This window comes from Lutjanus erythropterus, chromosome 18 (genome assembly GCF_056507025.1).
Source record: "Lutjanus erythropterus isolate fLutEry1 chromosome 18, fLutEry1.hap2, whole genome shotgun sequence".
In the NCBI taxonomy this organism is placed as follows: Eukaryota; Metazoa; Chordata; class Actinopteri; order Lutjaniformes; family Lutjanidae; genus Lutjanus; species Lutjanus erythropterus.
The window spans coordinates 19,958,769-19,985,506 of NC_139334.1; the positions used below are offsets into that span (position 1 = coordinate 19,958,769).

The 26,738-nt window shown below is 39.1% G+C and overlaps 1 protein-coding gene across 3 annotated transcripts in view; it reads left to right on the forward strand.

Annotated features, from left to right (window-relative positions):
- The first annotated feature begins 1,998 nt into the window (after positions 1 to 1,998).
- The window catches only part of gna11b (guanine nucleotide binding protein (G protein), alpha 11b (Gq class)), a 33,538-nt gene continuing 8,798 nt past the window's right edge, over positions 1,999 to 26,738 (forward strand). Inside the window, exons 1-4 of one of the 3 annotated variants that reach the window (XM_084742869.1) lie at positions 1,999 to 3,278; positions 20,993 to 21,177; positions 24,270 to 24,424; positions 26,427 to 26,555. In XM_084742869.1, coding sequence (XP_084598995.1) covers positions 3,143 to 3,278; positions 20,993 to 21,177; positions 24,270 to 24,424; positions 26,427 to 26,555 — 605 coding nt within the window. In that variant the 5' untranslated portion in view covers positions 1,999 to 3,142. The remainder of the gene's footprint in view (positions 3,279 to 20,992; positions 21,178 to 24,269; positions 24,425 to 26,426; positions 26,556 to 26,738) is intronic. The other 2 variants (XM_084742868.1, XM_084742867.1) reach the window with 2 other exon arrangements.

Genomic DNA, 26,738 nt, shown 5'->3' on the forward strand with positions numbered 1-26,738 from the left:
TATAAGATAATATAAACCCTATTGATTAATGATCCCACACTAAGGTAATTCACCAGTTCACAGCACCTCAGCAATCAAAAGTACAGATAAAAAAAAAGAGTGAGTGATGAATAGAAATACAAATAAAATAAATAAATAAAAAATAAGTAAAATAGAATAAAAAATAAAACAACACAGTATATATACACTTCAATTATATATATTAATAATTATACAGAATAAATGCATGTTTTAATTCACACATGGTGTGCATCATTACACCCAGAGAAACATGAATATTATTTACGTTGTAAATGGATAATTGCACAGAGATTTGGTTGCACAGGATTCAAGCAGGAAATTCAAAGGATGGTTATCACAGTATGAATAGATATTATTGCACAGAATGAGTGTACAATATAAATATTAATACAAATATACAGTATATTGTGCAGGACAATTGCACATTAGAGATGAAGGATTTACTGTATTTATATATAAAATACAAACATATGTAGAGAGACTAGTATACATGTTTAAAAGGATAGCAAGCAAGCAAAGCAGTTTTATTTAAATGGCATATTTAGTTACAGGGGCAATTCAGTGTGCTTCACACATAACATCCATATAATTACAGTTTAAAGAAAAGAAAAATACATAAAATAATCATTTAAAATGAATCATTAAAAGATAAATATTATACAAGAATAAAAAAAAATCCAATCAGTGGAATAAAAGCATAATGACAGTGACTTCAGAGCACTGTGGACCAAAAACCTTACACTATAACTCAGCTGTACGCCCAGGACATCGCTCTAGAGAACTACATTAGAGATTAAAGTGCAAAGGTAAGACTTAGGGGGTGTGCATAGGACTGTCATTAAACTGTCATAACCGTGTAACAACACCTGTCATGAGCATGAAGGAGACTTTATGAACGTTTATGACTGTTGTCATTAAGTGTGATTCTGTCAATGATGTCATTTTTGATGCAAAGTTGACATTGTTTGAGATGTCTTTGTTAAGACAATTTGACATCAAACTTAAAGAAATGTTTTGTCATTTGTGATTGGTTTTGACATTGGCTGTCATGAGACTATTATAAGTGTATCATGAATATTTTCCTTGACCTCAAGTGATGTGGTATAATGTAATGTGAAAAGCTTGATCATGCCAAGTTATCATAACAGAAACATCTCAGACAATGTCAACTCTGTATTAAAAATGACAACATTGACTGAATGACTCTTAATGACAACAGTAGAGTCCCTCGTGTTCATGACAGGTGTCATGATATGGTTATGACAGTTTCATGATAGTCTTATGCACACACCTTCAAATAAAGTGTACAGTTTTCATTTTATGCATATTTGATCAATTAAATATGTAAATTGGGCAATAAAGTTTATCTCGTAAGTGTAAAATATCCTGCCTCCATTACATATCTTCGTCACAACCTCATTGAAAGGCCACTGCAAAGTTTTTATGTATATATTATATATTTTGCATATTATATTCTGTATAGAGAATATTGGTAAATATATATACACGCACTACATAATATCGATGTAAGAAAAAATAAATCCGAATCATACATAAATAATATAAATTATAAAAATATAACGGGGAAAGATGGGGGAAAGCACAGGGGTAATGCAAAAATGTTTATATGGTATTATAATATGTATAAATATTTGTAAACATGATATACAATCTGAGATTTAAAAAATAGTACAAAGTAGCTGTTGATGATGTGACGGAGACAAACGTCAGCACTACATCCCCTGATTCATACATATTAGAGATTTTTTTTTTTTAATTGACAAGAACAAGAGACAAACAGGTTGTTACAGCATGTAAATACAAATGAGTATATATAGAAGAAACAATATGGATATAATAAGAAAATAGATTTAAAAATATATTAAAATAATAACATAAATTATAGGAATATGAAATAGCAATTAATTAAGTGAGAAAGACAAGCGGGGGTACAGCAAAAATGTTTATTTTGTGGAGATTTTGCATCTTCTCATCGACCGAATTTGTGCGCCCACAGTCTCAGCTCCAGCCTCGAGAACCCGCCTCGTTCATTCAATTGGTCTGTCACAAACCTGTTTCATGCAATTCTCCGTCTGTCACTCAACACCACAGTATCTCCTCCTCCTCTTTGCTTGGCATCAGACTGGTGTGTGTGCCGACCTTGTTCCAGGCAGCGACGAGCTACCCGAACAGCCAGCTGTTTGCAGCGAATACATTTCTGGGCGAAAGCCACCGGGGTCCGGCACGCTATCTTATTTCTCCCCTCTCTCTCTCTGAGGCTGTGGCAGCAGCTAGCCGAGTGTTTTACCGTCAAAATGAGTCAGGATGTGATGGGGTGCTGCCCTGCTATCGCTAGCTAGGCGGACAAATTCCTTCAACCAGCTCGCTGTTTCAATCACTGCGGGTTGACACAACGTTAGCTGGGGCGGCCGTTAGCCTTTACGTGTGGGTTAGCTAACGTCGGCTAATGTAGTTACTTAGTAAACGGACGCATTGCTGCGGCGTGGATAGTGCAATAACGGTTACCACTCTAATGTTAGCTTACTAGCAAGGACTACTACTTTTTAGCTAGCTAGCTAACGTTGGAGAGACTGCACAGATATCAACTGTTACGGGTTTGGATGTCGCGACACTGCAGTTTTGAGCCACTTTTGACGGATTTTGAAGATAGAATTGGACCACAGTGACAGACGAAATTATAGAATTGGACCACTAAGTGTGACATACGGGGTTAATGCTATAAACCAGGTGTTAAGTGGCTAATCTTGTAATTTTAACATTTAAGGCAGAGCATCTCGGGGAGGCCCCACCGTCTCCTCCTGACTCCATCCCCTGTCCGAATCTCCCGTGATTTGCTGAAAACCATCCGGGTGAAGTCGCACTTGCTCTCGGCTGGGGGGACAACTTGACAGCGAGGCCCCTAGTCTAGCTAGTCTCCCCTCCCCCAGCCAGTCCCGTCCATCCATCCGTCCACCCGCCGTCCAGCCCCGACAGCAGACCACCTCCTCCTCGCTTGAGATCGAGGCGAGCACCGCGGCGGGGATCCGGGGATAAGCTTGAAGCCGTGGGCTGAGAAGTGTTGCAGTGTCCCGTCTAAACTGGGCTGCCAAAAGCAGAGGGGATGACTCTGGAGTCCATGATGGCTTGCTGCCTGAGCGAAGAGGCGAAGGAGTCGAAACGAATCAATGCAGAAATTGACAAACAACTCCGCCGAGACAAACGAGACTCCAGGAGAGAGCTGAAATTACTTCTTCTCGGTATGTGGCATGCTAATTCTCTAATACATGTCTGTTGTCATGTCTTGCGTCGTTTTGTGGAAAACTAACCTTCTTGGGCCTTCTTGGCAATGCTAGCAAATATGCTACTAGTTAAGGCTGCTAGCTGGTAGTAGAGGCATTATACGACATGACCCCACACACATTGCAACAGAAACTCTTTCAACAGTTCTAGTCTCATAAATGTGTCATTTATAACATACCAGAAGTCTTAAGAAATGCAAGACGGGAGAAAGTATTGAAAAATACTGAATCTGGTGATGCCACAATTTGCCATTGCAACCCAGTGCAAAAAAAATATATGTGCATGCATTCTTGTCTAATGTAGGGATCATAAACCAGCATTCACTACTCCAGTGCCAGTTCTATTGAAGCCTATGGGAGATGCATTAGGGCTGCACAATGAATCAATAATCGCAATATGGCCAAGTAGGGCTGGGCAATATGGCTTATAAACAGTATCTTGATATTTTTAGCCCAAGCTGCAATACACAGTATATAGCTCAATACACATTTTCTCTTGAACAGCATACCATAAAAGTCCATTATGGCTAACGACTGTGATCTTATAGAATATGATGCATTGCTTTAGATTAAACTACCTTAGAGGAGGGCTGGGTGATATGGACAAAAATCACTTTCTTTTTTATCAAATACTTATAGGGATGACCGTTGGTGCTTTCACAAAATATTGGATAAGGATTTAAGTAATCATCAGTAATGTGGGTAATGGCTAAGTGGCTAAAGACAAATAATTGAACAACTAGAACAGTCTGGTAGGTTCAGTCCATTACAAAACTTTACTGTAACGCAGCCTTCAAAACCAGGAAAAAGACAAAACTTTTGCCATATCATGATATCAAAAATCAAAGAACAATATTAAGCCTCATATCACAATATCAATATCATATCAATATATTGCCCAGCCCTAATAATATGTCATTTATAACATATCAAAAGTCTAAAGAGGTCAGAGAGGGGGAAAGTACTGAAAATACTAGAATTGGTGATCTCACAATTTCTAATTCCCACCCATGCTAAAAAAAAAAGAGAGATTGGTGCATGTCTTCTTGTCAGATAGATAGATAGATCAATCATTTATCGTCCCCATGGGGAAATTTGACTTGGACTCTACAAAGTTAGACCCGTCATGTGTATGGGCTTTTATTTGTGGATGAAAAGTACCCAAAATATATCCATAAATAAAGCAAGAGCCCTGGTCACTAGCAGAGCAACGCCACTTCACCACACGTCAGTGCACGGAAACTAAAAAAGAAGGATCCTAAACCAACGTTCAGTGCTCTGCTTGGTGCCAGACTTTGGTGCCAGTTCTATTGAAACCTATGAGAGATGCATTAGGGCAGCACAGTTAATTGAAATATTATCAGAATTGCAATGTGGCCAAATGCAATGTCTAAATTGCAGACATTACACTGTAAGAAAACATGTTTGGTACAGACCCCAACAAATGTCACATCATCACAATTTTTTTTGTTCAGTAAAAATGAAAACTGTGATACAAAAATAATCATTCTCACTAGTTATATCAAAAACTGTGAGGATAATCATAATGTGATTTTTTTCCCTCTGATTCTTACTTGTGCATTGGTAGACTATAAACTAACCCATAGCTATAAAATGACAGGCTTACTGTCTATTGTATAAAACACTAGCTATTATTAGCCCTGTCAATCATGGTAAAGCAGCCTCCAGAATGAAATAAAAGGAAGGCAGAAAAAAATATAGATTTTGGTAACAAAATCTCAAGGTTCACCCTGTTTTTCTCATGAAATCCTGAGCTAAATAAAATTATGTTTGGTTGGATCAGTTTTGGACAATTTTCAAAACTTTCCCTTCACACGATTCTTTAAGACTTTTTCTCTCATTCAGAACATATTGAGGACATAAAATCTGTTGAGTTTGTTAATTTTGCAGTTTGTGTGAGGTTGACCTACACTTTTGGGGAAAATGTCTGTACGATGGATGCCTGGTTTCATCATGAGAAACGTTATGGCATGAAATCTGAAATGCATTGCTTGTCTTTTAGTTTATTGAGTTTAAAGTAGTTAGCTGGCTTGTCCAGGTGCACATCTGCATGAATAATGTCTCTTTATTCGAGTGTATATATTTGCACTGGTGTGCAGCAGACAACAGCTCATTTTTGGCATAGAAGTTACTAAGATGTTACTGTTTACAGGCTACCACATGCTTGTCAGTGGGCCAGTTTGACATTATTGACCAGCCTTCAGGCTAATCAATCAGCCAGCTTCAAAACGGCCACTGTGGTTTGTTAGTTGGTGGCAGTTAAAGGTGAAGATGGTCACTTGATAATGGAAGCAGCAGCAGCAGCTTTGGGTTGCTTTCAGTGGGTTGCATAACATTTGTACAACTGGATGAGGCTTCAGGTGCCTCAGCCAGACCTTGCTCGGTGCCTGTTCATTAATTTATCAATTTCTCTTAATTATTAGTCTACACACAGTGTCACAAATCTACTCTTCCAGAGGACAAGGATACTGAGGGATTTGCCCCCTCATCCTGTAGTCTAGCTGAGTAGGTTAGCTATTTTTATAGCTGGTGTGTGGGCAGGTGGGAGCTGCTGTTGAATAAGTTGCTCTGTACTGCATTGATTCATAGTTCTGTGGACACAAAAAGGAACAATAGGCTATGCTTTATCACAAATGTGCTTTGCATGGTTTTCAGGAACATGCATTTTGCTTGCGTGCACCTTCTAACATGCTAACATTTAACTGCATGACGTGACCCACCAGCCACGTAAAACAACAGATACAAATGTGAAGCTCCTTGGAAAAAAGCAGGTGTCCATTTTTAGGACAATTAGAATTATCTAGGTTGCATGCTTAGTTTCAAAACGTTTGTTCCCATTTCTTGCCCACCTAAAGCAGCCCTGGTTATTTGACATGTGTGTCTCCTTTCATTTCCCTGCTGAATACCTCAGCTCAGAGAAGTAGGCCACACTAGAGCCATACCGTTGATGGGACATATTCTAATCTGTGTCATACATTTAAATCGCTAGTGCACTCTAGTCTACCTGCTGGCCAAGGTGAGCGGGTTGAACGGGGTGTTTGTTTTTGTGTCGCAGTTTTGAAATGCTTTGCATGTGTGCTGCAATCATATTTCTCATGCCAGATGATTGAAGGGCTGGGTTGATTTAGTGATATTTAGGCATTTAAGCATAGCCTTTGCACCTGGTGTTTTAGTATTTCCACTATTCCTGTATTGACAGCAGACATTAAAAAAACACTTATCTATGTGTCAGTGTGTGTGAAAGGCAGAAAGCAAGCAAGCAAGGACTGCCATCAGTCGTGGTATAAGTGGCCCATCCTGTGTGAGTTAAGGCTGTCAGTGGACGCCCGGATAAGGATGTGTAAGGCAGGATTAGTGCAGGTCTTAATAGGCTTGGTTAAACACATCCGCTGCTCAGACTTTGAGATGTCACTGACTCCTATTATCCCCTGGCATTATTCTCAGGCCCACGGCCCTCAGCGAGCCGCCTGCCTCTCCACACCTCACTGTAGGAAGAAGACATCCTCCGTTTCTGAACATTTAACCACTGTGTCGTTCCATCAAGTGTATTTTAAAGGGGAGGGGAAGTGATATTGAGCTGCATATTGAGTACTGGACGTTTATCCATCTCAGCTGAATGCTGTGGGAGTTGTTCTGTCATTAGCTACCCTGCAGTTCAGTGCATGTACAGAGGGATAGGTCGTACTTTTCAGCGAGGCTCAATGCAATGTACACAACAGCTCCTTCTGGCCGAGTAATCTCAGTTATAGTTGTACAGAATGTTTTACTGCGGACTGCTGTAGCTTTAGTGCTGAAATATTTTACTGTGGAGGCATGCAATGTCTTTTTAAGGTATCATAATTCAGCTCACATCTGATGCCGTGTGTCTGGATTTATTATAGAACGATGGATGTAAAGAAGGGCTGAAACAAGTAACCAATTAGTTGATCAAAATAAAAAGATTCAACAACCATTCTGATAATCTCAACAATCATTTAGCATTACGTCATGTATCAAGCATTGAGCAGAATTGCAGCTATTCTGTTTTATATCATTTTAAATGTTTTTTTATAGACAAAGCGATTAATCAGAAAAAATATCTGTAGTAGAAACATCAATAATTTAAATAGCATTATACATAGTTGCACTACATTAAAAAATGAGAATACTTAAAGTCTGCATAAAGCCCAAGATGTTATCCTAAAATTAGGGATACACAATACGAATTCTTTTAAGAATTCAAATTAAAAGCTTTGACCACCTGTCAAGTCAGATATTTGTATAGCACATATTTATTAGTGAATAAACAGCAATATCAATATAGACGAATATATCTGGTTAGGCCCCAATTTGTCCCAATATTTATCATGCATCCCCACTTAAAATTTCATCTTTTGCCCATCTAGACATAGAGTTGAGACAGATACTGCCACAATTCACTCATTTGATATCTTATGTCATCTCTGATCCACATACTGATCCAGATTCCATTTGCTGAATAATAAATATACAATATTATGTAATAATACATTCATGAGCCCATTTCCAAATATGAACATGTTGTAGCATAAATTTAGGGCTGCCCCCGATTTATGATTTTTCTTGTTGACCAGTCGTGGTTAGTTCAAGCCAGTTGAGTAGCTGTCACACATGTATCATATTGATTTATTTATTTAAATACATTTTGGGGGGGCACAAAACATGCTGCCTCTTCAATACTAAGACCAAAAAGCGTAATAACTCTGAAGGAGGCAGAACATTTTGTTAGAGTATAATATTGTTGTTCAAAACATGGTAATACATAACTTTCACCTTCACAAAAACATTCCCCAACTTATCAACATGATGGATGATGTATACTTACAGATTAACTTGCTAAGTTATAAAACTCGCTCCTCAACCTTTACACCTCCTGTCTGCCGCCTGCACCCGCCATATTCTTACTGTCCCTGGAGTCAGAGTCCTGGTGGGAGCCACTTTATATCACCTCGGTGCTGCATACCTGGTCATCAAACTGGTCTCTGTTGGTCTTGGAGGCTGCATCCCAATCTAATAGAACTGCTAACTGAACTTAGCTAGCTAATGGCACAGTTAGCAGCAGTGTCCCAATGACGACAGTGTTGTAAGAGAAAAAAGTCCATGCTGCAGCACTCCCCCTGGCCTAATGGCAAGGTGCAGCTCCCAAATGGAGTTAGGTGTTTTTGTGTGTTTATTCTGAGCCTTAATGAATTAGTAATTAACCCCTTCTACAAAGATATCCAGTAGTCCTCATATTTTTTTTGTCTCCCAGATTTCTATGAGTTAGATGTACGAGCTTAGCTTGCACTGAACCATGAACCTCCTATGACATAACAGGAGACCGTCTGTATCTGAGTGAGCTGGGAACACTAACTCAACATGTCCTTAGTTTGGAGATATTTTTGTCTCAAAATACTGAAAAGCAAGACAGCTTGTCATGTATGTAAAGTCAATGCTCCAGTGTCAGTAACAGCAGATTGGCAAATTCAGGTATTGGAATAAGATTTGGACAAAATGCAAAGGTAATCTGTTTAAAGTGATGTAAAATGGAGAAAATCAACATATACTCATATTAATAACAGAGATTGTTTGGCATTTCTGCTTGAAAAATGACTTAAATTATAAAATGATTACCAAAATAGTTGCTGTTTGACTGACTCATCGATTGATCTGCTGAATGTTTAAGCTCTAGATTGATATAAGAGCAACTGCCAATGCTGCTTGTAGCATTTCCCCCTCCAAAGTGTTTTTCTTGCATTAATTCAGGTCCACCCTCCCTCTGTGGCTCTCTCTCCCTTCCTGGCAAGGTTTCCGATATGGCCAGGGTGCATTGCCAAAATAGCTATGTCTCGACAACAGTTATGAGGTTTGGTTCCACTTCATGCCAGACACAGACATGAAGCTTCCAGACTCAAGAACATGGTGAGGATAAATGTTAGGGTTAGTTTTGTAGGTAAAAGCTCTAATAACCTCAAGCTTAGCCAGTTGGTCAGAAAATAACAACTCTGCCAGGGCTTCAGCAGTGCCCACAGTCTGGCTGCCTGTCACTGAGGGCCATATCAGGCCATACCGCAAGCTTCCTGCTCCACAGACCAGTGGTTTGCCTCTACTTGGTCAAAACACTGTGGGCCAGGAACTGTGGCCTTTGCTGCATTGGGTAAATGAACTGCTGGAGCGCGCGAACGGTCAGTAAAGTGAGATGGAAGGGCAAACGCTTTAGGGTTTCCTAAAGTGCTGACCGAGGTAAACTGTAAGCTCCTAGTCAAGCTGTCAGTGTGCAAGTTGGCATTCGCTTTTCATGAAAATGTGGGTTTCACATGAAATATGAGGAACAGAATATCTGGTGATTAGTAAAAAATCCCTACTGTGACGTCAGAAAGGCATTTTTGGTCATCAGAGAATTTGTCAAGCACAGTATTTAAGAAAGGGGTCAGACAGGGGCAAAAGTTGGCTCAACAGCCAAAATGTTGCGGATGGCCTGGTAGCATACCATCCCAGGAGACTGAGGTTTAACATACAGTTGTTTGCCAAGTCCTCATTGATTGAATTGTTCTTGCTGATCCTCCCTGTCTCAGCAGTACGTCTTGTTACCAGGTTAAGACATCCTTTAGAGGAACAGTCTGATTGAACCAGGAAGAGGATCAGGGGTTAGGCTCAGATGTTTATTGCTGACCTTCCTTCTCTTGCCAAGCCGTCTTATTTTGATCATATATGGCAATAGGGATCTTCTAGCTCTACTCCTCCGTGGTTGTGTGTGTGTGTGTCTGTCTGTCTGTCTGTGTGTGTGTGTGTGTGTGTGTGTGTGTGTGTGTTTGAGCACGGTACTTTTAATGCCAGTGAATGTGGAGCTATGTGGATGGTCAGTTATTACTGAAATCCTCTTTATCATGGTTGGATCTAACGCTTTTTAATATGGAAATCATTATGAAACAGGCTTTTGTAATATTTGAGGGTTTAGAAAATCTGATAACAATATATTACCTTGTATAGATTTACATATGAAATCAGCATTTTTGATAAAGATTTCTTAAATAAGGCTGTTAAGGAATTGTGACCAACGTGTACTGGTGAGACAATTTCATAGTTAAAAATTTTACTTTTCTCTAGAGGTGCTGTTTCTAATTTATCTCACACATATCTTTGGTATTTCTGTACTGTAATTTCTTGTTAGTTATTGGTAGACATATGCACCAGTACTAATATCTGCAACAAGCTAATATCAGCCAATATATTGGCCCAACTTCTAGTACACATACCTGTCACTTACTCCCAGTGGTGAGAGAGTGGTTTATGGAGAACAGAGCAGAATGCAGGGTATCAAATGAACTTTTTTGGTTTACTGGCCAAATGGCTAGTAAATTTTCAAGTTTTACCAGCGATTCAGTAGATTAAAATTGTTTTTTGGCTGGTGAGTGAAGCAAATCTAGCAGCCACTTGCACATTTTAAAAGCATTTGGCTTGTACCCTGGCAGAATGTCTTTAAAAATAGACCTGATATTGTTAGTCCTTCTGCATTGATACCGTCTGAGAGAAACACTTGGACAACCATATTGTAGTTTTCTGAGCATGTGTGGTTACGAATGCTTTTGAAGCATTGCTGTGAATTAAATGTTTTGCTAACAGTTCATCATCATAAGTAAGATGCTTCTATGATTTTAGATTTTAAATGAACATTAATGAGTTCTCTCTGATAAAAATACTTAGTTTTATCTAATTTCTTGCAAGAGTTGCAGACATACTTACTACATGGTGGTGTCTCTAGAGCTGCAACAGTTAATGAATTCATTGATTATTAAATTAATTGAGTAATTCATTTAAGTAATTTTTTTAAAGAAAAAAAAAGCCAAACTTTTCTGATTTCAGTTTCTTAAATGTGAATTTTTTGTGTCTTTACTTGTGAGTAAAACAAGACTTTGGGGCCATCCTCTTAAGCTTTGGGAAGCAATGATAAAAAAATGATTAAAACAAACAACTATTAATCAAGAAAATAACCAATTAATCAACTATGAAAATAATCATTAATTGCAGCCCTAGGCGTTTCCTGAAGGCATGGTTTTTCTGATGAAAAACTCCTGGCAGCAAGAAAAGTGGCAGCATGCACCACAGTATATCACATCCTTAAATGTGGCATATTCCACTTAACCTTGCCTTGCCATATTCACCTTTTGTGTTTCTGCTTTTTCCATATGGATGGCGTGAACCGTTGGTAATCTTAGCAAATCCATATTTGAATGGCTTCAACATAGCAGTTGCCAGATGACAGCAAGTACTCTTTGTTGTTGTCGTCGGATGTTGAAGGGTGCAAAGGAATCTGGGTTTGTGAAACTGTAACATTATTTTGGGATAGAACAGGGGGCTACCTACATGGAATATTTGGTGGCCACGGAGTAACTTTTTGTGGCCACAGGCCATTGGACGTTGATTAAAGTTGAACCCTACTGTGTGTCATGTATATTGTGTGAAACCTTTGAGACACTGAAACTACTCTGTGTGATACTTTAATTTGTTTAGAATTGTTTTGTTATCAATACATGAAAGCAGTGGTTCCCAAATGGTGTGGCCCAAGGCAAATCCAGGTGTGCCTCAGGATTTGGAATTAATATCAAATTTTATTTGGCATTAGTAAATAGTTGTGCCCAGAGATTTTAATCTCTACTTTGGTGTGCCTTGTGCACAAAAAAGTGTGTGTGATAGAGGCAGTGACTACATACTGGATCATCTAATGCAGCTTAATTGCAGTAGGTTTTGGGTTTAATGTATCATCTATCTCACTCAATATAATAACCAGTGGTCAGATAGGATATTGAACTGCACAAGTACAATATTTGATACATCTTGATTTCATTCCAAGTTGCTTTAAGTCATGCATTAATCTTGAAGTCACCGTGAAGTAAGCACAGACAGTACGTTCTCCATCAAAGAACACAGACTCCTCCTCTCTCTGCTAGTTTTCAGCAAAGGTTCAGACCTCACCTCAGCCAACCTTGCAGACACTTTGTCTCTCTCCACGATACGGTGTCTTTTACACAGTTGCTCATATTTCTCACTAGTGCGCAGATGAACACACGCACAGACACACACACACACACATTCTTAAATGGGGTCATGGCTGGTTCTCTGGAGATATGGGGGTGAATGAGGCTAGATGGTGACTGTCCCACATACCGCTGCTACCCCAGTCCCCAGACAGGACGGGGACAAGGCCTGCCACTCTGTTCACTGCCAGTATCTTCAGCCCTCTCTGTGCTGCTGACAGGGTGGCATGTTCATTCCTGTTTACTCCCACCAGCTGCTGTGTACAGTAAAGCCCACACGTCTCTGTGATCGTACCGTTTCAACTCCTGTCACTTCATCTTTCGGTTTCAACTTGGATTTGGAAGGATAGATGATGCTTGCAGTTGTCATTTTTTGGAGGCTTGTGAATTCTAGTGTGAAAACCTAACGTGGATACAAATCGATGCACCAGAGATGTGTAATAAACGTGCTCTGCCCATGTGTGGACAGAGCGATGTTATCTCATAGAATCTCCATGATGAGATTTCCTAAAATAAGTGCCGTGGCTTAAGAAATAATGTCAACATCTAGGATTTGGCTGTTTTTAGTTCGTAGCAGCCGAGCACAGTGTGTGTACTGCAGACTAAAATACTGCTGCTGCTTGCTCCAAATCTTTTGTAAAGCCTGTATTTGATTTTTCTTTTGCGCTCACCCACACCCACTCGACCAGAACAGCACTCGACGCACACTCACTGGTGAACAGACAAAACCGTCCTAAGGTGGTCAAATGAAGGTGTGTGAGTTTGCGAGTGTGTGTGTATAATGTGCAGTGCGTGCTATAGCATGTATATTCAATTTACAGCCCCGACACCCACGCACATGGAGCACTCAGCAGATGCAGAGACATCAGCACAAAGCAGCAGTGTTGTGCCTAGATCCTGACAGCGAGCAGCACATGTTGAAAAGCTGCAATAGAGCTGAGAGAGACACAGTCCTCTTTCCCTTTCTTTATGTGTTGTGCTGGCGTCCTGTACTCACTGTGTTGCCCAGGCCGTTTCAGGAAAAAGAAAGAAAATGGGCCATCACAGTGAAGGTAACATCCATGCCTTGAGGTTGACCACAGGATCTGTGTGTGTCCGCAGTTGGTTAGGCAGCTGGTGTGTGTGTTGTGTAGCTCCAGGCTGCCTTGGCTCAATCCCTTTCCTTTGTACGCTCTGAAAGGGGCCAGTTTCCAAGATGAATTTAGTGAAAGATTGAGACCCACGCTACATTTTGGTTAGCCTTGTGACTGCCTGATTCATTCAGCGTCTTTCCAGGGCGCTGATAAAATGGCTAACACCTGGCTCGTGCCAATTTTGAGTCTTTGATAATACTTTAACCTCTGCTATGGCTATGCAAATTTCTTCTCTCTGCTGAGATTGGATTGCTAAACACTGCATGAAAGGACAGTTATAAACCTAGATAAGCCAACACTTTTCATACCAACGCACCATTATATTTGTGTGTATTTGCATGCAGGTTGGTCATGATGCTGATAATCCCCATCTCCTGTTCATGGAAAGCTGCTACAGGCATTGCAGAGGGAAGCCGGGGTTAGCAGGGACATTTGTGCAGGAGGCCTATAGATGCCTGCATATGACGCACAATGGGCAATAAAACAGTAGTAATGTACATTGGCAGTAGACTCTTTATCTGTAGCAATAAGATATTTTTCAATTAAAATGTTCAATAGTTTCACTTAAATGCAAAGTGCTATGAAAGCACATAACAAATATGCCCTGATTCATAAACAGCCTATCATATCTCTCGATAATGTATGCAGTCAGCCAGTCATTTAACAGGTGTGCACCAAAAGGGAAGGTCAGCTCGCCAGTATGGCAGTTTTTTGTTTGTTTGTTTTTGAAGTCTATTAAGTGTGTCTTATCTCCGTGCCTCGACAGGGCTAATGATTTTATGACATTTATAGACTTTGTAGCCCAAGATGAAATATTACAATTAACTTTTTTGATAACTGCTAATACAATGATTTGTACAGGGCCAAATAAAAATCTACCTCAGACAAGTAGATTTCTGATCCTTGCCTTCTGAACTCTTGCCCAACTGGTAAGCGCTAAAAATCATTAAATTGTCATTAAAAAGTAATTTTTCATGCAAAATGGCATAAAATGCTGTTATCAGCCTCTCAAATATGAAGAGACATTTAAGGACATCAACTTGAACTTTGAAAAAAATGTAACTTTTTAATAATATAGTTTTAAAACTGATAAAATAGTTTTTTAATAATCGCTAATAAAACAATTTGTAGTGGGGCATGTAAAAAGTGAGTATGTGCGAGTAGATGTCTGACTCACTTGCCTGACCAGACAACTGAGGGAGAGAAAAAAAATGTTGAAACCTTTTTTTCACCTGGTCTGTATAAGGTAATTAAAATGGCCGATAATTGTCGATATCGACTGAAGTGAACCTTTGTCATAGTTGTAGGATATGAGCAAACAAAGCAAGCCTTACACACACACTCACACTCATGGGAACATAACCAGATAGTGACACTGACCGTGCGATAACCTGGGCTCAACCAAAACTGCTACACTAAGACAGCGGTGCGTCAAGTCCATAAGGTGTTGTGTCACAAGCTGACATCAGTCGCATTATGTAAAGGCTTATGAAAGCTAGCCTGGCAACGGAGGATACAGGTGAAGTGTTTGGCGGCTTTGCATGCATAGCTGTTACTATTTACCTACTGTTTTCATTTCACTAGTTCTTCTTAGTTTGGCTATTCAGAGCAAGTTTTAATTTGACGCTCATTTTTGTTGAGTTACCCCCTGATTGAGACTTCTAGCTCTGTTCCAAGAAACACGTCGGCTCCACAAAGGACCAGAATTGCTGTGTGGGCTGTGTTAGTGTACCTTGCACTGTTGCATTGGGGCATAATCTGAGCTCTCTAGTCTTTTTCCTCTCTCTCACGCTTGAGTCGTAGCTACCTGGAACAGAAAGCGTTATCAAACCCAAGTAGTGTGTGAGCTATTAAAAGGTGACCTCCTTTTTCTAGGTCATTACCAAAAAAGAATGGATGGATTCTAGTTATGAATATCCAAAATTCTTGACAGAGAGGGATGAGAATGGAGAGGCATATTTCTAGCCTCAGGGAGGTTAGGAGGGGTTGTGACGAAGGGGAGGAGGGGAAGGGAGGAGAGAGAAAGAGAGAGAGAGAGAGAGAGTGTGTATTTGTGGGGGAGAACTGGTGAGGGCATGCAAATGGTTGTGGCTGGTGGTGGTACAATCTAGAGAGGAAAAAAGGGAAGACAGAGGCTCGTAGTGTGTTGTCTGGTGAAAGAGGGACACGACAGTTAAGAGAACACAGCGAGGGAGATCTTGTGATGGGGTCACGAGAAATAAATCAGACATCAAGCTGGAGAGTGATCCTCTTGCTCCAGTCTGCAGTCACTACTAGGACGCTGCCACCGCAGCCCAATACAAAGAATACACCCTCTGTACTTGACTCCTTTTGTTAGCTTGACAATCACAGTTTTTATCAGGCCCACTACCTTGTAAGCACCAGTTTGTAGCATGTAGCAAATGCATTGATTTATCCAGGAGGTTTGGGCTTCCTGGCTGAAATTTGACTTGCAGCAAAATAAGAAAATGGGAAGTGACTTTTTCCGTACTAGCACTGTGTGCAAGTTGGTAATGAAAAAAAAGAAAGAAAATAAATAATTCTATTTTATATGGACATTTTTTTCTTTTTGCTGTGTTACTGAAAGATATCAAGGATTGTTTTTTTTATATAGTAATATTATTTCAAAGTTTAAAATTATGGTATCGTAACAGCTACTAGGGCCACAACTAACCATTATTTTTATTATTGATTAATGTGTTGATCATAGGGTTGCAAATTTTGTGCATTTTCAAACTGATGGTTGAAAACACTAACAATTGATTAATCGATTAACCATTAAGTTTTTTAAGAAACAAAATGGTCATTTTAAGTTGCATATAAACAATTCTAGTGGCATATTCATTATGTGAATCATTAATTTGTGAAGCACAACAATAATTCAAACGAACGTAATATTAAAACAGTAAGGCTATCACTCAAAATGGCTCTTCTTGTGCATCTGTCCTTATTCAACAAATGGTCCTGCCAAAGAAAACTAGAAATGAGGGAAGTTATCAATTCTCTATTGAAAGATTATGAATTCATGTAGAAAAGTTAAAGATCAGAAATTCAAATTATAAACAAATTGGATGCTGAAATGAGATGTGAAAATGTGCAACATATGCTTAGGTTCTAAACTAGTCTATATCTTGAGTTTTGGTGAGGATGGCTGAGTGTGAACAACTGTAGATGGATACAATCTGACAGGCACCCCCTGGCTTAAAAGCTTAAAATTCTGATGCATTGATAATTGTTTTGTAATCACATTGTAGCCATCTGAATCGGAAACAAATCATGAGGTGCCAAGAGTTTCTCACCCCTAAACAGAGTTAGATAGACAACATGACTATACACATATACACCACCTGTCATCAAAGTGCTCCACATATTATAAGGTGCAGTATTCTCACATACAGAGGTTCAGTTATCTTTTTGTTTCACAGTTTGTTCAGTAGTACAATACTACAAATGATCTTCGAGCCTGATCCATCTGATGAAAGTAATGTCAAATGGGCACAATTACTGACATTACTTTTTTTTTTTTTTGTTCAACTACCAAAGACAATCAGTTTACTCCTACAGGACTAAAGAAACCAGAAATATTCACATTTTAGAAGCTTTAAGGAGATTTAGGTTAGCTTTCAAAAATGAGTACTGTGGTCCAGATAATGAGTTGGAGCCATAGCCAGTATATTAAATGAGTTGAGTTTAATATGCAGTCTAAAGTTGAAGGGAGTTGTTTTTACTCTGCCCCCTCCTCCCTAAATTCAAAGCTCAGGCAGGTTTCAGGGACAGAAGCTACGTGAGTTCCAGGCAATGAGTCCGAGTCCTACACTGTAAATTGATCATGTATTTATATCCGTCAGTTTTCTGTCAATGAAAAGCTAAGCCTGTTATCCTGAAAACAAAAGGGTTCAATGACTTCTGCCTGCCAGACTTTGTTAACATATGGCTTAATTGAACTGTTCTAAAGATTCACTCCCCCTGAAAGACTGATGATTTTTTTTATAAATCATCAAGAGACACTTACTTATTCAGAGAACTTTCAACATTAATTTTTACTCTAATTAACGTGGAATGGGCTTGTATTACAACATAGCATGCTTTCTTACTGTCTAATGACATATAATGCCAATTTTAGGATTTACTGCAGTAAATATATATTTATCCTTCAATGCAGAGAATTTGGACATTTAAAAAGAGACACGAAATGAATAATTCCTTATAAAAAATCGTTGATGTTTGACAACTAATCAATTAATCAACTAACCGTTGCAGCTCCACAGCAGACACCATAAAGATGAGGCCAAATCATAGGCTATCTTGTCTCTCTTCTCCAAAATTGGACATTTTTGTTGGAAGAGAAGACGGAGGAGGTTCATTTCCCCTTATGGACACAGTGTTGAAACCCAAATTTCTATCTGAGATTAAGGCATTTCTTCCTGCATCAGTGGAGAAGCGGCCATCTCTTTTAACATTTTTACAGTCCTAAGTGTTAGGAACCCCCTGGTACTGACCTCAGACCAGCTTTTTTTTTCACCCCCTAAAGACTCTTTGGAGCCAAGGCCCTTCTTCTTCTGTGGTACGCCAAAAGATGAAGAGCACAGAGCAAGCCTGAGGGGCTCGCAGTTATATTTACTGTCTGCTACGAGAGAGAGGAGAGAGAGAAGGGGCGGATGGGAGGGGTTAAAAAAAAAAGAAGAAAAAAAAAACACAGGAACGAAAAAGAGAGGGAGACAGAGGAGGGGTTGCCATGGTAACGGAAATATGGCTGCTCTTCAAAAACCTTGAATGTAGGTGGTGGTGAGATGAGTGTATGTGTGTGTGTGTGTGTTTTTTTTTTCCCTCCTCGTCTTTCCCTTTCAGTTTTGCAGATATTATGGATGTGCTGGATCCCTTTTGATTTCACCAAGGACTGAAATGCCATCAGCTCTCTTTTTTTTTCTTTTTTTGTGGCCTGAGGGTGGTGTTTCTGGGCATGTAGAACATAGAAGGCTAGTGTGAAATGTGGGTTAGGCCCAACAGACCCCCCAGCAAGTGGGGGTTTATTTGGCAATCACTGCAGGTCTTGAAAAGCATAAAAACTCAATGCGGGGATTGTGATTTTTTATTTTTTTTTAACCACTTAAAGGAGGGTTTAGTGAATAGAAGCTGAACAAATGTTTTAAGTGAATCCCTATAATCCGAAGCCTTTTCCTGGGCTCCTTACCATATGTGTAAATGTGGAAACCTGACACCACTTGAAAAATTGCGATGATCTTACAACCAGATATGGACTCAGGAGGGCAGAGGAGGATCACTGGAGGAATGCAGCCTTTTGACAACGACCCCTGCTGTCACCTTTTGGCAGAAGCAGTTCAGTGTTAGATCCTGAATGTAGGGCAAGTTGTCTTAATCATCTTCATTAAATTAGTCTTTTCACCCTACTCATCTCTCCTCTTCTCCCTGGAAACATTTTTGATTCGTACACTGTCCAAACTGTGTTATAACATCCTGACGCCGGACAAAGAAGCTTTGACAGAGCAGCCGTAACCGGTTTAGTTAATCAACTTGGAATTTCAGCGGATGGATTTCATAATGCATAAAATGTACTTACATGAGCATCCCACGTTAATCAAATTTCGAGAAATAGTATTACTCTGGTTTAATTTGTACCAGGTTGTGCTGATTTGCCTTGCTTATTGATTAACAGAAATTAATGAATGCTAATTAAACATCAGATACGCAAACAGACTGCAGCATGTTCTTGGATCTCTTTAACTGGCATCGAAGTTTTTGGTCATTTTTTGCCTTTCATGGAGCATCTGCCTCGGGTCACAGATTTGGCTTGTTGTCATCATCCTGGCATAAAATGAGGAGCCTGATTTCAAAATGAGTTATCCACTAATTTGAAGGGACAGGGACTAGTGTCTAATCGGAGTGGGCAATATGAATAAAACCTTTACCACAGTATATGTAATTTATTGTATAATGTGACATTGTGAATATTCTAGAAAATAAATTTGAAACAGTTTGTTGTATTTAGAGCTGCAACAGTTAGTCAATAGAAGGAGAATTAATTGCCTGTAATTGTCAGTCATTTTTACATAAAAACTTTGCTCCAGCTTCTTAAATGTGGACAGTTGGTTTAACAAAAGAAGCAATTTAGTGACATTACTTTGGGCTCTGGGAAACTGTGATGAGCATTTTATGCAATTTGTTGTTATAAACTAAACAATCGATTAATCATGAAAATAACTGGTTCAATCATTAGTCACAACCTTGCTGTTGTATTGTTGTACTAGAGAAAAAGAAATGTCTGCTTTTGTTCAGTCCAGCAAACAACCTGAAAAGTCATGGTGCTATATGACATTGTTGTGAAGTTGTGTAAAAATGTAAGATTATCATAAAGCAGTCCTGGTCATTGATTTGCTGCAGTAGAGGTATTAAGGGGAAGGATAGAAATGGTATGGCAAAATCTGTTTCTGTTGACAAAGATCTGTCATCTCACGGTTTATGTAGCGATATCACCAAACCCTACTGTCTCAGGATGCACACTGTTAATACTGGCATGTCTACTATAGAAATCAGAAATGATTTTATCATTACAAAACATTGTATAGGGCTTCTGATGCAATTTGTGTGCATTTGGGTAACCTTTGATGTACAAAATCTTGCACTGCTTTGTAAAAATGCAACATGAATCATGATTTTAATGGGAAGGGTAATTTTTGCATTTCATTTTTTAAAAGGATCATGATGGTTGATGCATTAAAATTTTCCAAGCAGACACCGTCAGCCTTTCATCTAGTGAATGCAGATATTTGAGCATGTGTATGTGACAAAAATAGCCAAAAAACCCAGCCAAACACCAATAACCGATACAGTCATCCAATAGTCCAGCGCTAAATATTTTGTTATGGCGCATTTAACTAAAAATTGTAGCTCTTGCGATTTTATTGCACTTGGGCATACCACAATTTTGAATATTTCGATGAATTGTTTAGGCCTAGTATAAGTACACAAACAGTAGCCAAAGTTTAAAAAAAGATTTACAGAGAAAGATCTGTACTGTCTCTTGCTGCATAGATGAATGACTGTAACTGGAAGGCGGCCAGGGGGACTTGATACTGTAGGTTTATGAAGAATGCCATTTTTGCTTTAGACGTTTTCAATGAATCCATCTCATTCTGCAAGGCAGAAAGTCTCTAATCTCTCCTTTCTCTTACTCTCCTGTCATTTTTTGATATCCTTGATGAATGAGTGTAATGCTGCTGTATTGTATGTAGACTGTATTAGGCAAATGATAATGAAAACTGCCAGAAACAAGACTGCACATCTTACCAGAATGGTTTGAAATGCTCATATGAAACGTTAAAGCTCTCATCTCCTGTTTCTTGGTCTTTTTGACTAGCACAGTTTATATTCTGGATGTGATAACAAGCCATGCCATCTCACTGTGTTAATAACATCATTTTGCTGCCCTCTGTCTCTAACTCCGTGCCTCCCGTCTTGTCGTGCTCAGGTACGGGAGAAAGTGGCAAGAGCACCTTCATCAAGCAGATGAGGATCATCCATGGAGCTGGGTACTCAGACGAAGATAAGAGAGGCTTCATCCGGCTTGTTTACCAGAACATCTTCACCTCCATGCAGTCCATGATCCGTGCCACTGAGACCCTTAAGATCCCCTACAAGTTTGAACAGAATCGGGTAAGGGCTGACCCCCAGAATTAAAGAGCAGGAAATATTCTTTGTCGTTCATTCCAGAATCCTCTTTTATAGGTATGTTTACTGAATTTAGTATCTTCTACACCGCTCAGTGTTTTATATGGTATGCCATGGAGATAGACTTTGTGGAACATCATTGGCTACATTCACAATCATAAATAAACTGTATTTTAAGCAAGCCTCAGGACACAAGCCATAACACTTTCAGTTTTAACTTTTAGTCGGTGTTGGTACATAGACATTCAAATGAGTGAAAGGGAACTAGTTTGCAGTGGTGTGGGCACAATACAATCACATAATTATAGTCTATTATAGTATGCTACAGTGGTTCTCAATTCCAGTCCTCAGAGCCCTGCTGGTCTTTTATTGTGAACCTCTAATTGAGGACTGATTTACACCTGGGATCAAGGTGAATGTAGTCTGCTGCTCAGTAGGACAGAAATCCACCAGTACACTCCTTCACGAGGACCAGTACAGTATTTAGAACCACTGGTCTACATTATGAATGAACGGCATAGTCACCTAAATAAAATCTTTCATAATAAAGCATGCCTCTGTTGGCATCCATTAATGATTTAGAAACACAAATAGGTGACATCACTTATTTCATTTTGTCAAAGAAATATGTTGAAATAAAAAATGTTAAATTTTATTTTAATTTATAATATAAATGTTACTCTAGTGTTAAGGCATACACGATTACATTACTTGCCACTGACCCCTGCCGTATGCTGTCAGTACTTGCTCTGACGCTAGAATTGTAAAGTGAAAGTGCTTGTACAGCAGCAGAATGGCAGCACAGAGCAGCAGGAGTCAGATTTCAAATGTAATGTTACCTTAAAAAGGCAGTAATCACAACCTGACTTGACGTTCCTTGACAACTGGATATGGTTGTACAGACTGGAAGGGCAGAGCCCCAGCATTGTCAAACAGTTGTGGGATGTAGGGACACATACGTGGGTGTATTACTGTTGTTCAGTGTATTACCATGAAGGTGTTAGCTGGGGCTAATTTGCTAACTTGGTTAAACCAAGTATGTACTTAACGTTAGCATTATTTTAGGATTTGTATGTGGATGTCAGTTACACTTGTTGGGGTCAGTGCAAGGAATGTTTGATAATCCGTACAACTTGAAACTTAATAAGGAACCTACCCGCTAAGCATTTTGATCAAAGTAAGGGGAAGATCTTAAGATATAGCGTTAAGTATCAAAGAAAGTGCTCTACAGATATTGAGTTACATCAGCTAACATCTTTCCTTGTAAAATAGGGTTAGGGTTAGTGTCATTATCGGTCACACTGGTGTCATCGTGAGTTGATGAACATAACCTGGTCTGGAGCAGGTTATTTTCAGAGTTTCAGATTAAATCGGCTGTAAAACGCGGCACTCTGTAACTCACTTTTTTCCCCATGTTCTTTATGAAGGATATAGATTCTCAGCCGACAAGCTGTGTAATGTAATTGTCGCAGTACAACTGGATGTGTCGCATTGCTACGGGAACCTCAGTTGAAGACGCAGAAAATATTTTTTGCTCATTTGCTTCAGATCGTATTAATACTTCAGATGTTACACAGCAGATCATCGACACACTAAAAGAATGATGAAGCAACTATATGAGAGACTCGTAGACACTTTGAAAGAAGTTTATATGCTTGATCCTGATTTGCTGCTAAGTCATTTTTACACCAATTAGAAAATTTATTTGTCTGTGGTAGTGATTCCCAAACTGTGGGCTGTGGCCCTCTGGTGGGCTGTGAAGGCCCTGCAGGTGGGCCTTGAGAGGTCGTGAAAAATAAATTACACGTTTTAATTTTCACATCATCATGAGATATTTATGATAAATTAAAAAAGCAATCAGAACTAATTAAACAAAGCCATGGGATTTAAACTGCAGGTGTTACACTGCATTTCGTGACCTGTCACATTAATACTGGAATGTATCTTACATCTCTTCATTGGTAAAATTTGTCTCGTGTTGATGAAAGGTTTGGGTAGGCCACAGAATATCTTCAGATTTCAATTTGACTCGTGGCATTCTTAAGTTTGGGAATGGCTGGTCTATGGTGTGTATCACAGAAAATATTTTGATTTGGCCAAAAACTTAAGTGTTTCCCACATCTCCTTCAGTATGGGACAGTGTCAGACCCAAGTATCATGTAACTATTCCTTATCAAGTTTAATTGTTTAATGTGCAGCTGTCAGTTGGTAATAAACTGCAGGCATTAAGAGCACATTCAGTCAATTAGTAAGTTTCTCTCAGCAGTCCTCTCTTGCCTTATTTGCAGCAACAGTATTACTTTTTCCATAAAAGATTTTTTTATATTCTCCAAATCTCTTCATTATAACAACTTGTTCATCCTGACTGAAGAAGGCGGAACACCACTGCTCCACTTCATGCACAAAAAAGAGTCAAATGATGCACCAAACGCCCCTTTTTATGTGAGCCAGAAGAAGAAACAAAGAAAGTTGATTACCACCTTGATACTTGTTATCTCTGACTGGAGTTTAAGGTTTTTTCAAGCCAGCTCATGCAAGTTTTAAAGTTGAGAAATAGTCTAATTTATGTCCTACATTTTTTAACAAGTTACAGCTATGACAACCATGTGATAAACAGCTCACGTTGTCTGATGTTTATTATTTGGATATTCCCAATCCTTTCTTCTTAAGGCACTCTTGAAAAATGGGCACAAATTATTTATTTACTCATAAATGCATGTTAATTTTGGTTCCATTTTTACCCCTGTGTCATCCTACAATGTGATCCTACTTAGGCCAACTGTATGCTTTAGATCTTCTTTGGGAAAAATTTTCAGGTGCACAAGAAGTGATGCACTTAGTTTATCAAGCAGAAACTTTATCTTTAGAAAAAGTAGAATAGGTGGGTGGTTAGGATCAGCCACCAGGTTCAGACTAACCTACAGATATCTCAAATATCCTGGGCTGAAAATTTAAAGAAGTAAGTAACTTGAGTCTATTTCTGTTGGCCCATTCTCTCTTACTGCTCTCTCCCATTCATCGTTATCCTACTTCTGCTCTTTATCTCAACTTTTTTCGTCTTTCCTGTGTCTTTCCAGTCTAACGCCATGCTGGTGAAGGAGGTGGATATAGAGAAGATCAATGGGTTCGACCATCCCTACATCGAAGCTATCAAAAGCCTGTGGGCCGACCCCGGGATCCAGGAGGCCTACGACCGCCGCAGAGAGTACCAGCTCTCTGACTCCACTAAATAGTACGTCTGTCTGTCTCCTTCTCTGTGGTGTGTGTTTGTGTCTCATCAGGTGTCTGGGATTTAACAATGGTATTTGTGGGACCGTCTGTGACACAATATGAGTGTGATTATGTAATTTTTGTGAGCGTATGTCTGTGATGTTGGTTTGGGAACTGATACAGATTAACAGTGTTGTTACAACTTGGTGCTAATCTTCTATTAGATCTTTCTTTGTAGACAAGAACTGAGAACTTGAATTGATTTGATTGGGATCCTGACACTTTAATTTTATGTGTCGCAGTGAGATGGAGTTGTCTCTAGAGATCAAGACAACAGTTTTCAGAGTAATAAGGGTGTGTTTAGATGTGTGGTTGGTGGCAGATTATGTGTGTATGATCTGTGTGTAATTACCTTGTGGGTTTTGTTACGTATGCAGGGCAGGGCAGCGCATTAGTCTCTGTCCACACATGTTGGATAACAAGTTTCAAAATTCACCCGCCAATTTCACAATTTTATAATCTAACATAAAAAATCTGCAAACTACAGATACACACGACACATTTTGTCTTGATGGTTATCGGCCAAAGCAATGTCATTGGGGTTCCTCACAGAATTTCTGCAGGTCCTTGAGGTCTAAAGCCTAAAATCCAATAATCTGAATTTTAAGGCTTAAAATGTCTTAAATATGATTTTGACAGATCTTAAAAATTGACTGGATTATGATGTTAACATTAACTTAATAAAGGTGCATTGTAAAGCTGCTACTACAAAACTGCCTCAGTTTATTTACTGATGCTTCTATATGACCTACATAAGCTAATTAGACCATCATTGAGAAGATTGGCTATTTGTATTTAGTTTAGCTTTAGCTTTAATTTCAGTTCACTTTTAAATGGGTTTTTTGGGGAAAAAATGTATGAATCACAAAACAAAACCAACATGGAATCAATCTGTAATGCAAACTGTGGAGCCCAGACAGAATTTGTTCGAGCACACCCAGCACCCAGGTTAAAGCCTGCTGAAAATAGCGATTTTGAAGCTTACTGCACCTTGTGCAAGAAAATGCTAAGATTAGGAACTGTGGGTATAAAGGCATTGCAATTGCTTGGTAAATCAGAAAAAAAGCAATCAGCAAATGCCTGCTATCACCCAATATTGGTCTGTTGGAGCATCACCAAAGTCTAGCCTAACTCTCTCTGCACTAACACTGTTAACTTCTGCAACTCCAGTAAGCAACCTCTAGACAGCATTTAAGCCAACATTCCCATTTAATAAAATCTACAATGCAATAACACTATGCCATTCAGTTCAATGTCCATGTTGAATGCAAATAAATTTATTACTTTGTAAGTAATTCAGGGACTCTGATTTTAACTCACATCCTTAGTACATTTTTGGCCAGTATAGATGTGAAATAAGACTCAAATTGCTCTCATAGTGGTCTTTAAAATGTCTTACAAAGTCTTAGATTTAAATTATTGAAACCTGAAAAAGGTCCACGTTGTTGCAAGTTTGCAACCAGCGAATAGAGAAGAAGCAGGACAGTGACTTTAAAGCTACAATCATGCTTTTGATCACACCCTGTGTATTAACTGCTGTGAACATACACCAGTATTAAATGTCTTAAATTAATGTCTGAATGTCAGTGGTAAGAGAAACACTGACTCCTTACAGCAGATTTAACAAAAAACAGTCGCAAGGTGTACACCCATTATGCTTGCGCTGTATTGTTGTCGTAGCTAAACGTTCTGTGGTTGTGTTTGTTTGTTACAATTACATTGTAATAATATGTGACCACAGGCTAAATGGCCAAAAGGCATTTGACTCACTTTCTAGTGCCCTCTGGTTGTAGACTTGCTGTACTACAATTTTAAAGCTGCGTAAAGTCAATATGCATGCAGATGTGCTTTAGTGTTATGGTAAATATGTAAGATATGTACTTGTTTTTTTCGTGTGTGAGTGAGTGAGAAAGATGAGATCATTAAGTATGTCTATTCCATACTGTTGTGATGTATATCTCCAGTTACCTTAGTGATATAGACCGTGTGACTGCGGAGGGATACGTTCCCACCCAGCAGGATGTGCTGAGGGTCCGTGTTCCCACCACGGGTATAATAGAGTACCCATTTGACCTGGAGAACGTCATCTTCAGGTACCACTGTGGCACCAGGACTGCAGCATCACCATAGCTAGAGGACAGAAACCACTGATGACTGTCAGGATATTAACACATTAATTACATTGGGGCTTATACTCATGTAATACTTGTAACCTGTCAAAAATGGCAGAAAATGTAATTATTTCCAGATGATTTGTATTCATTTTACTATTATGA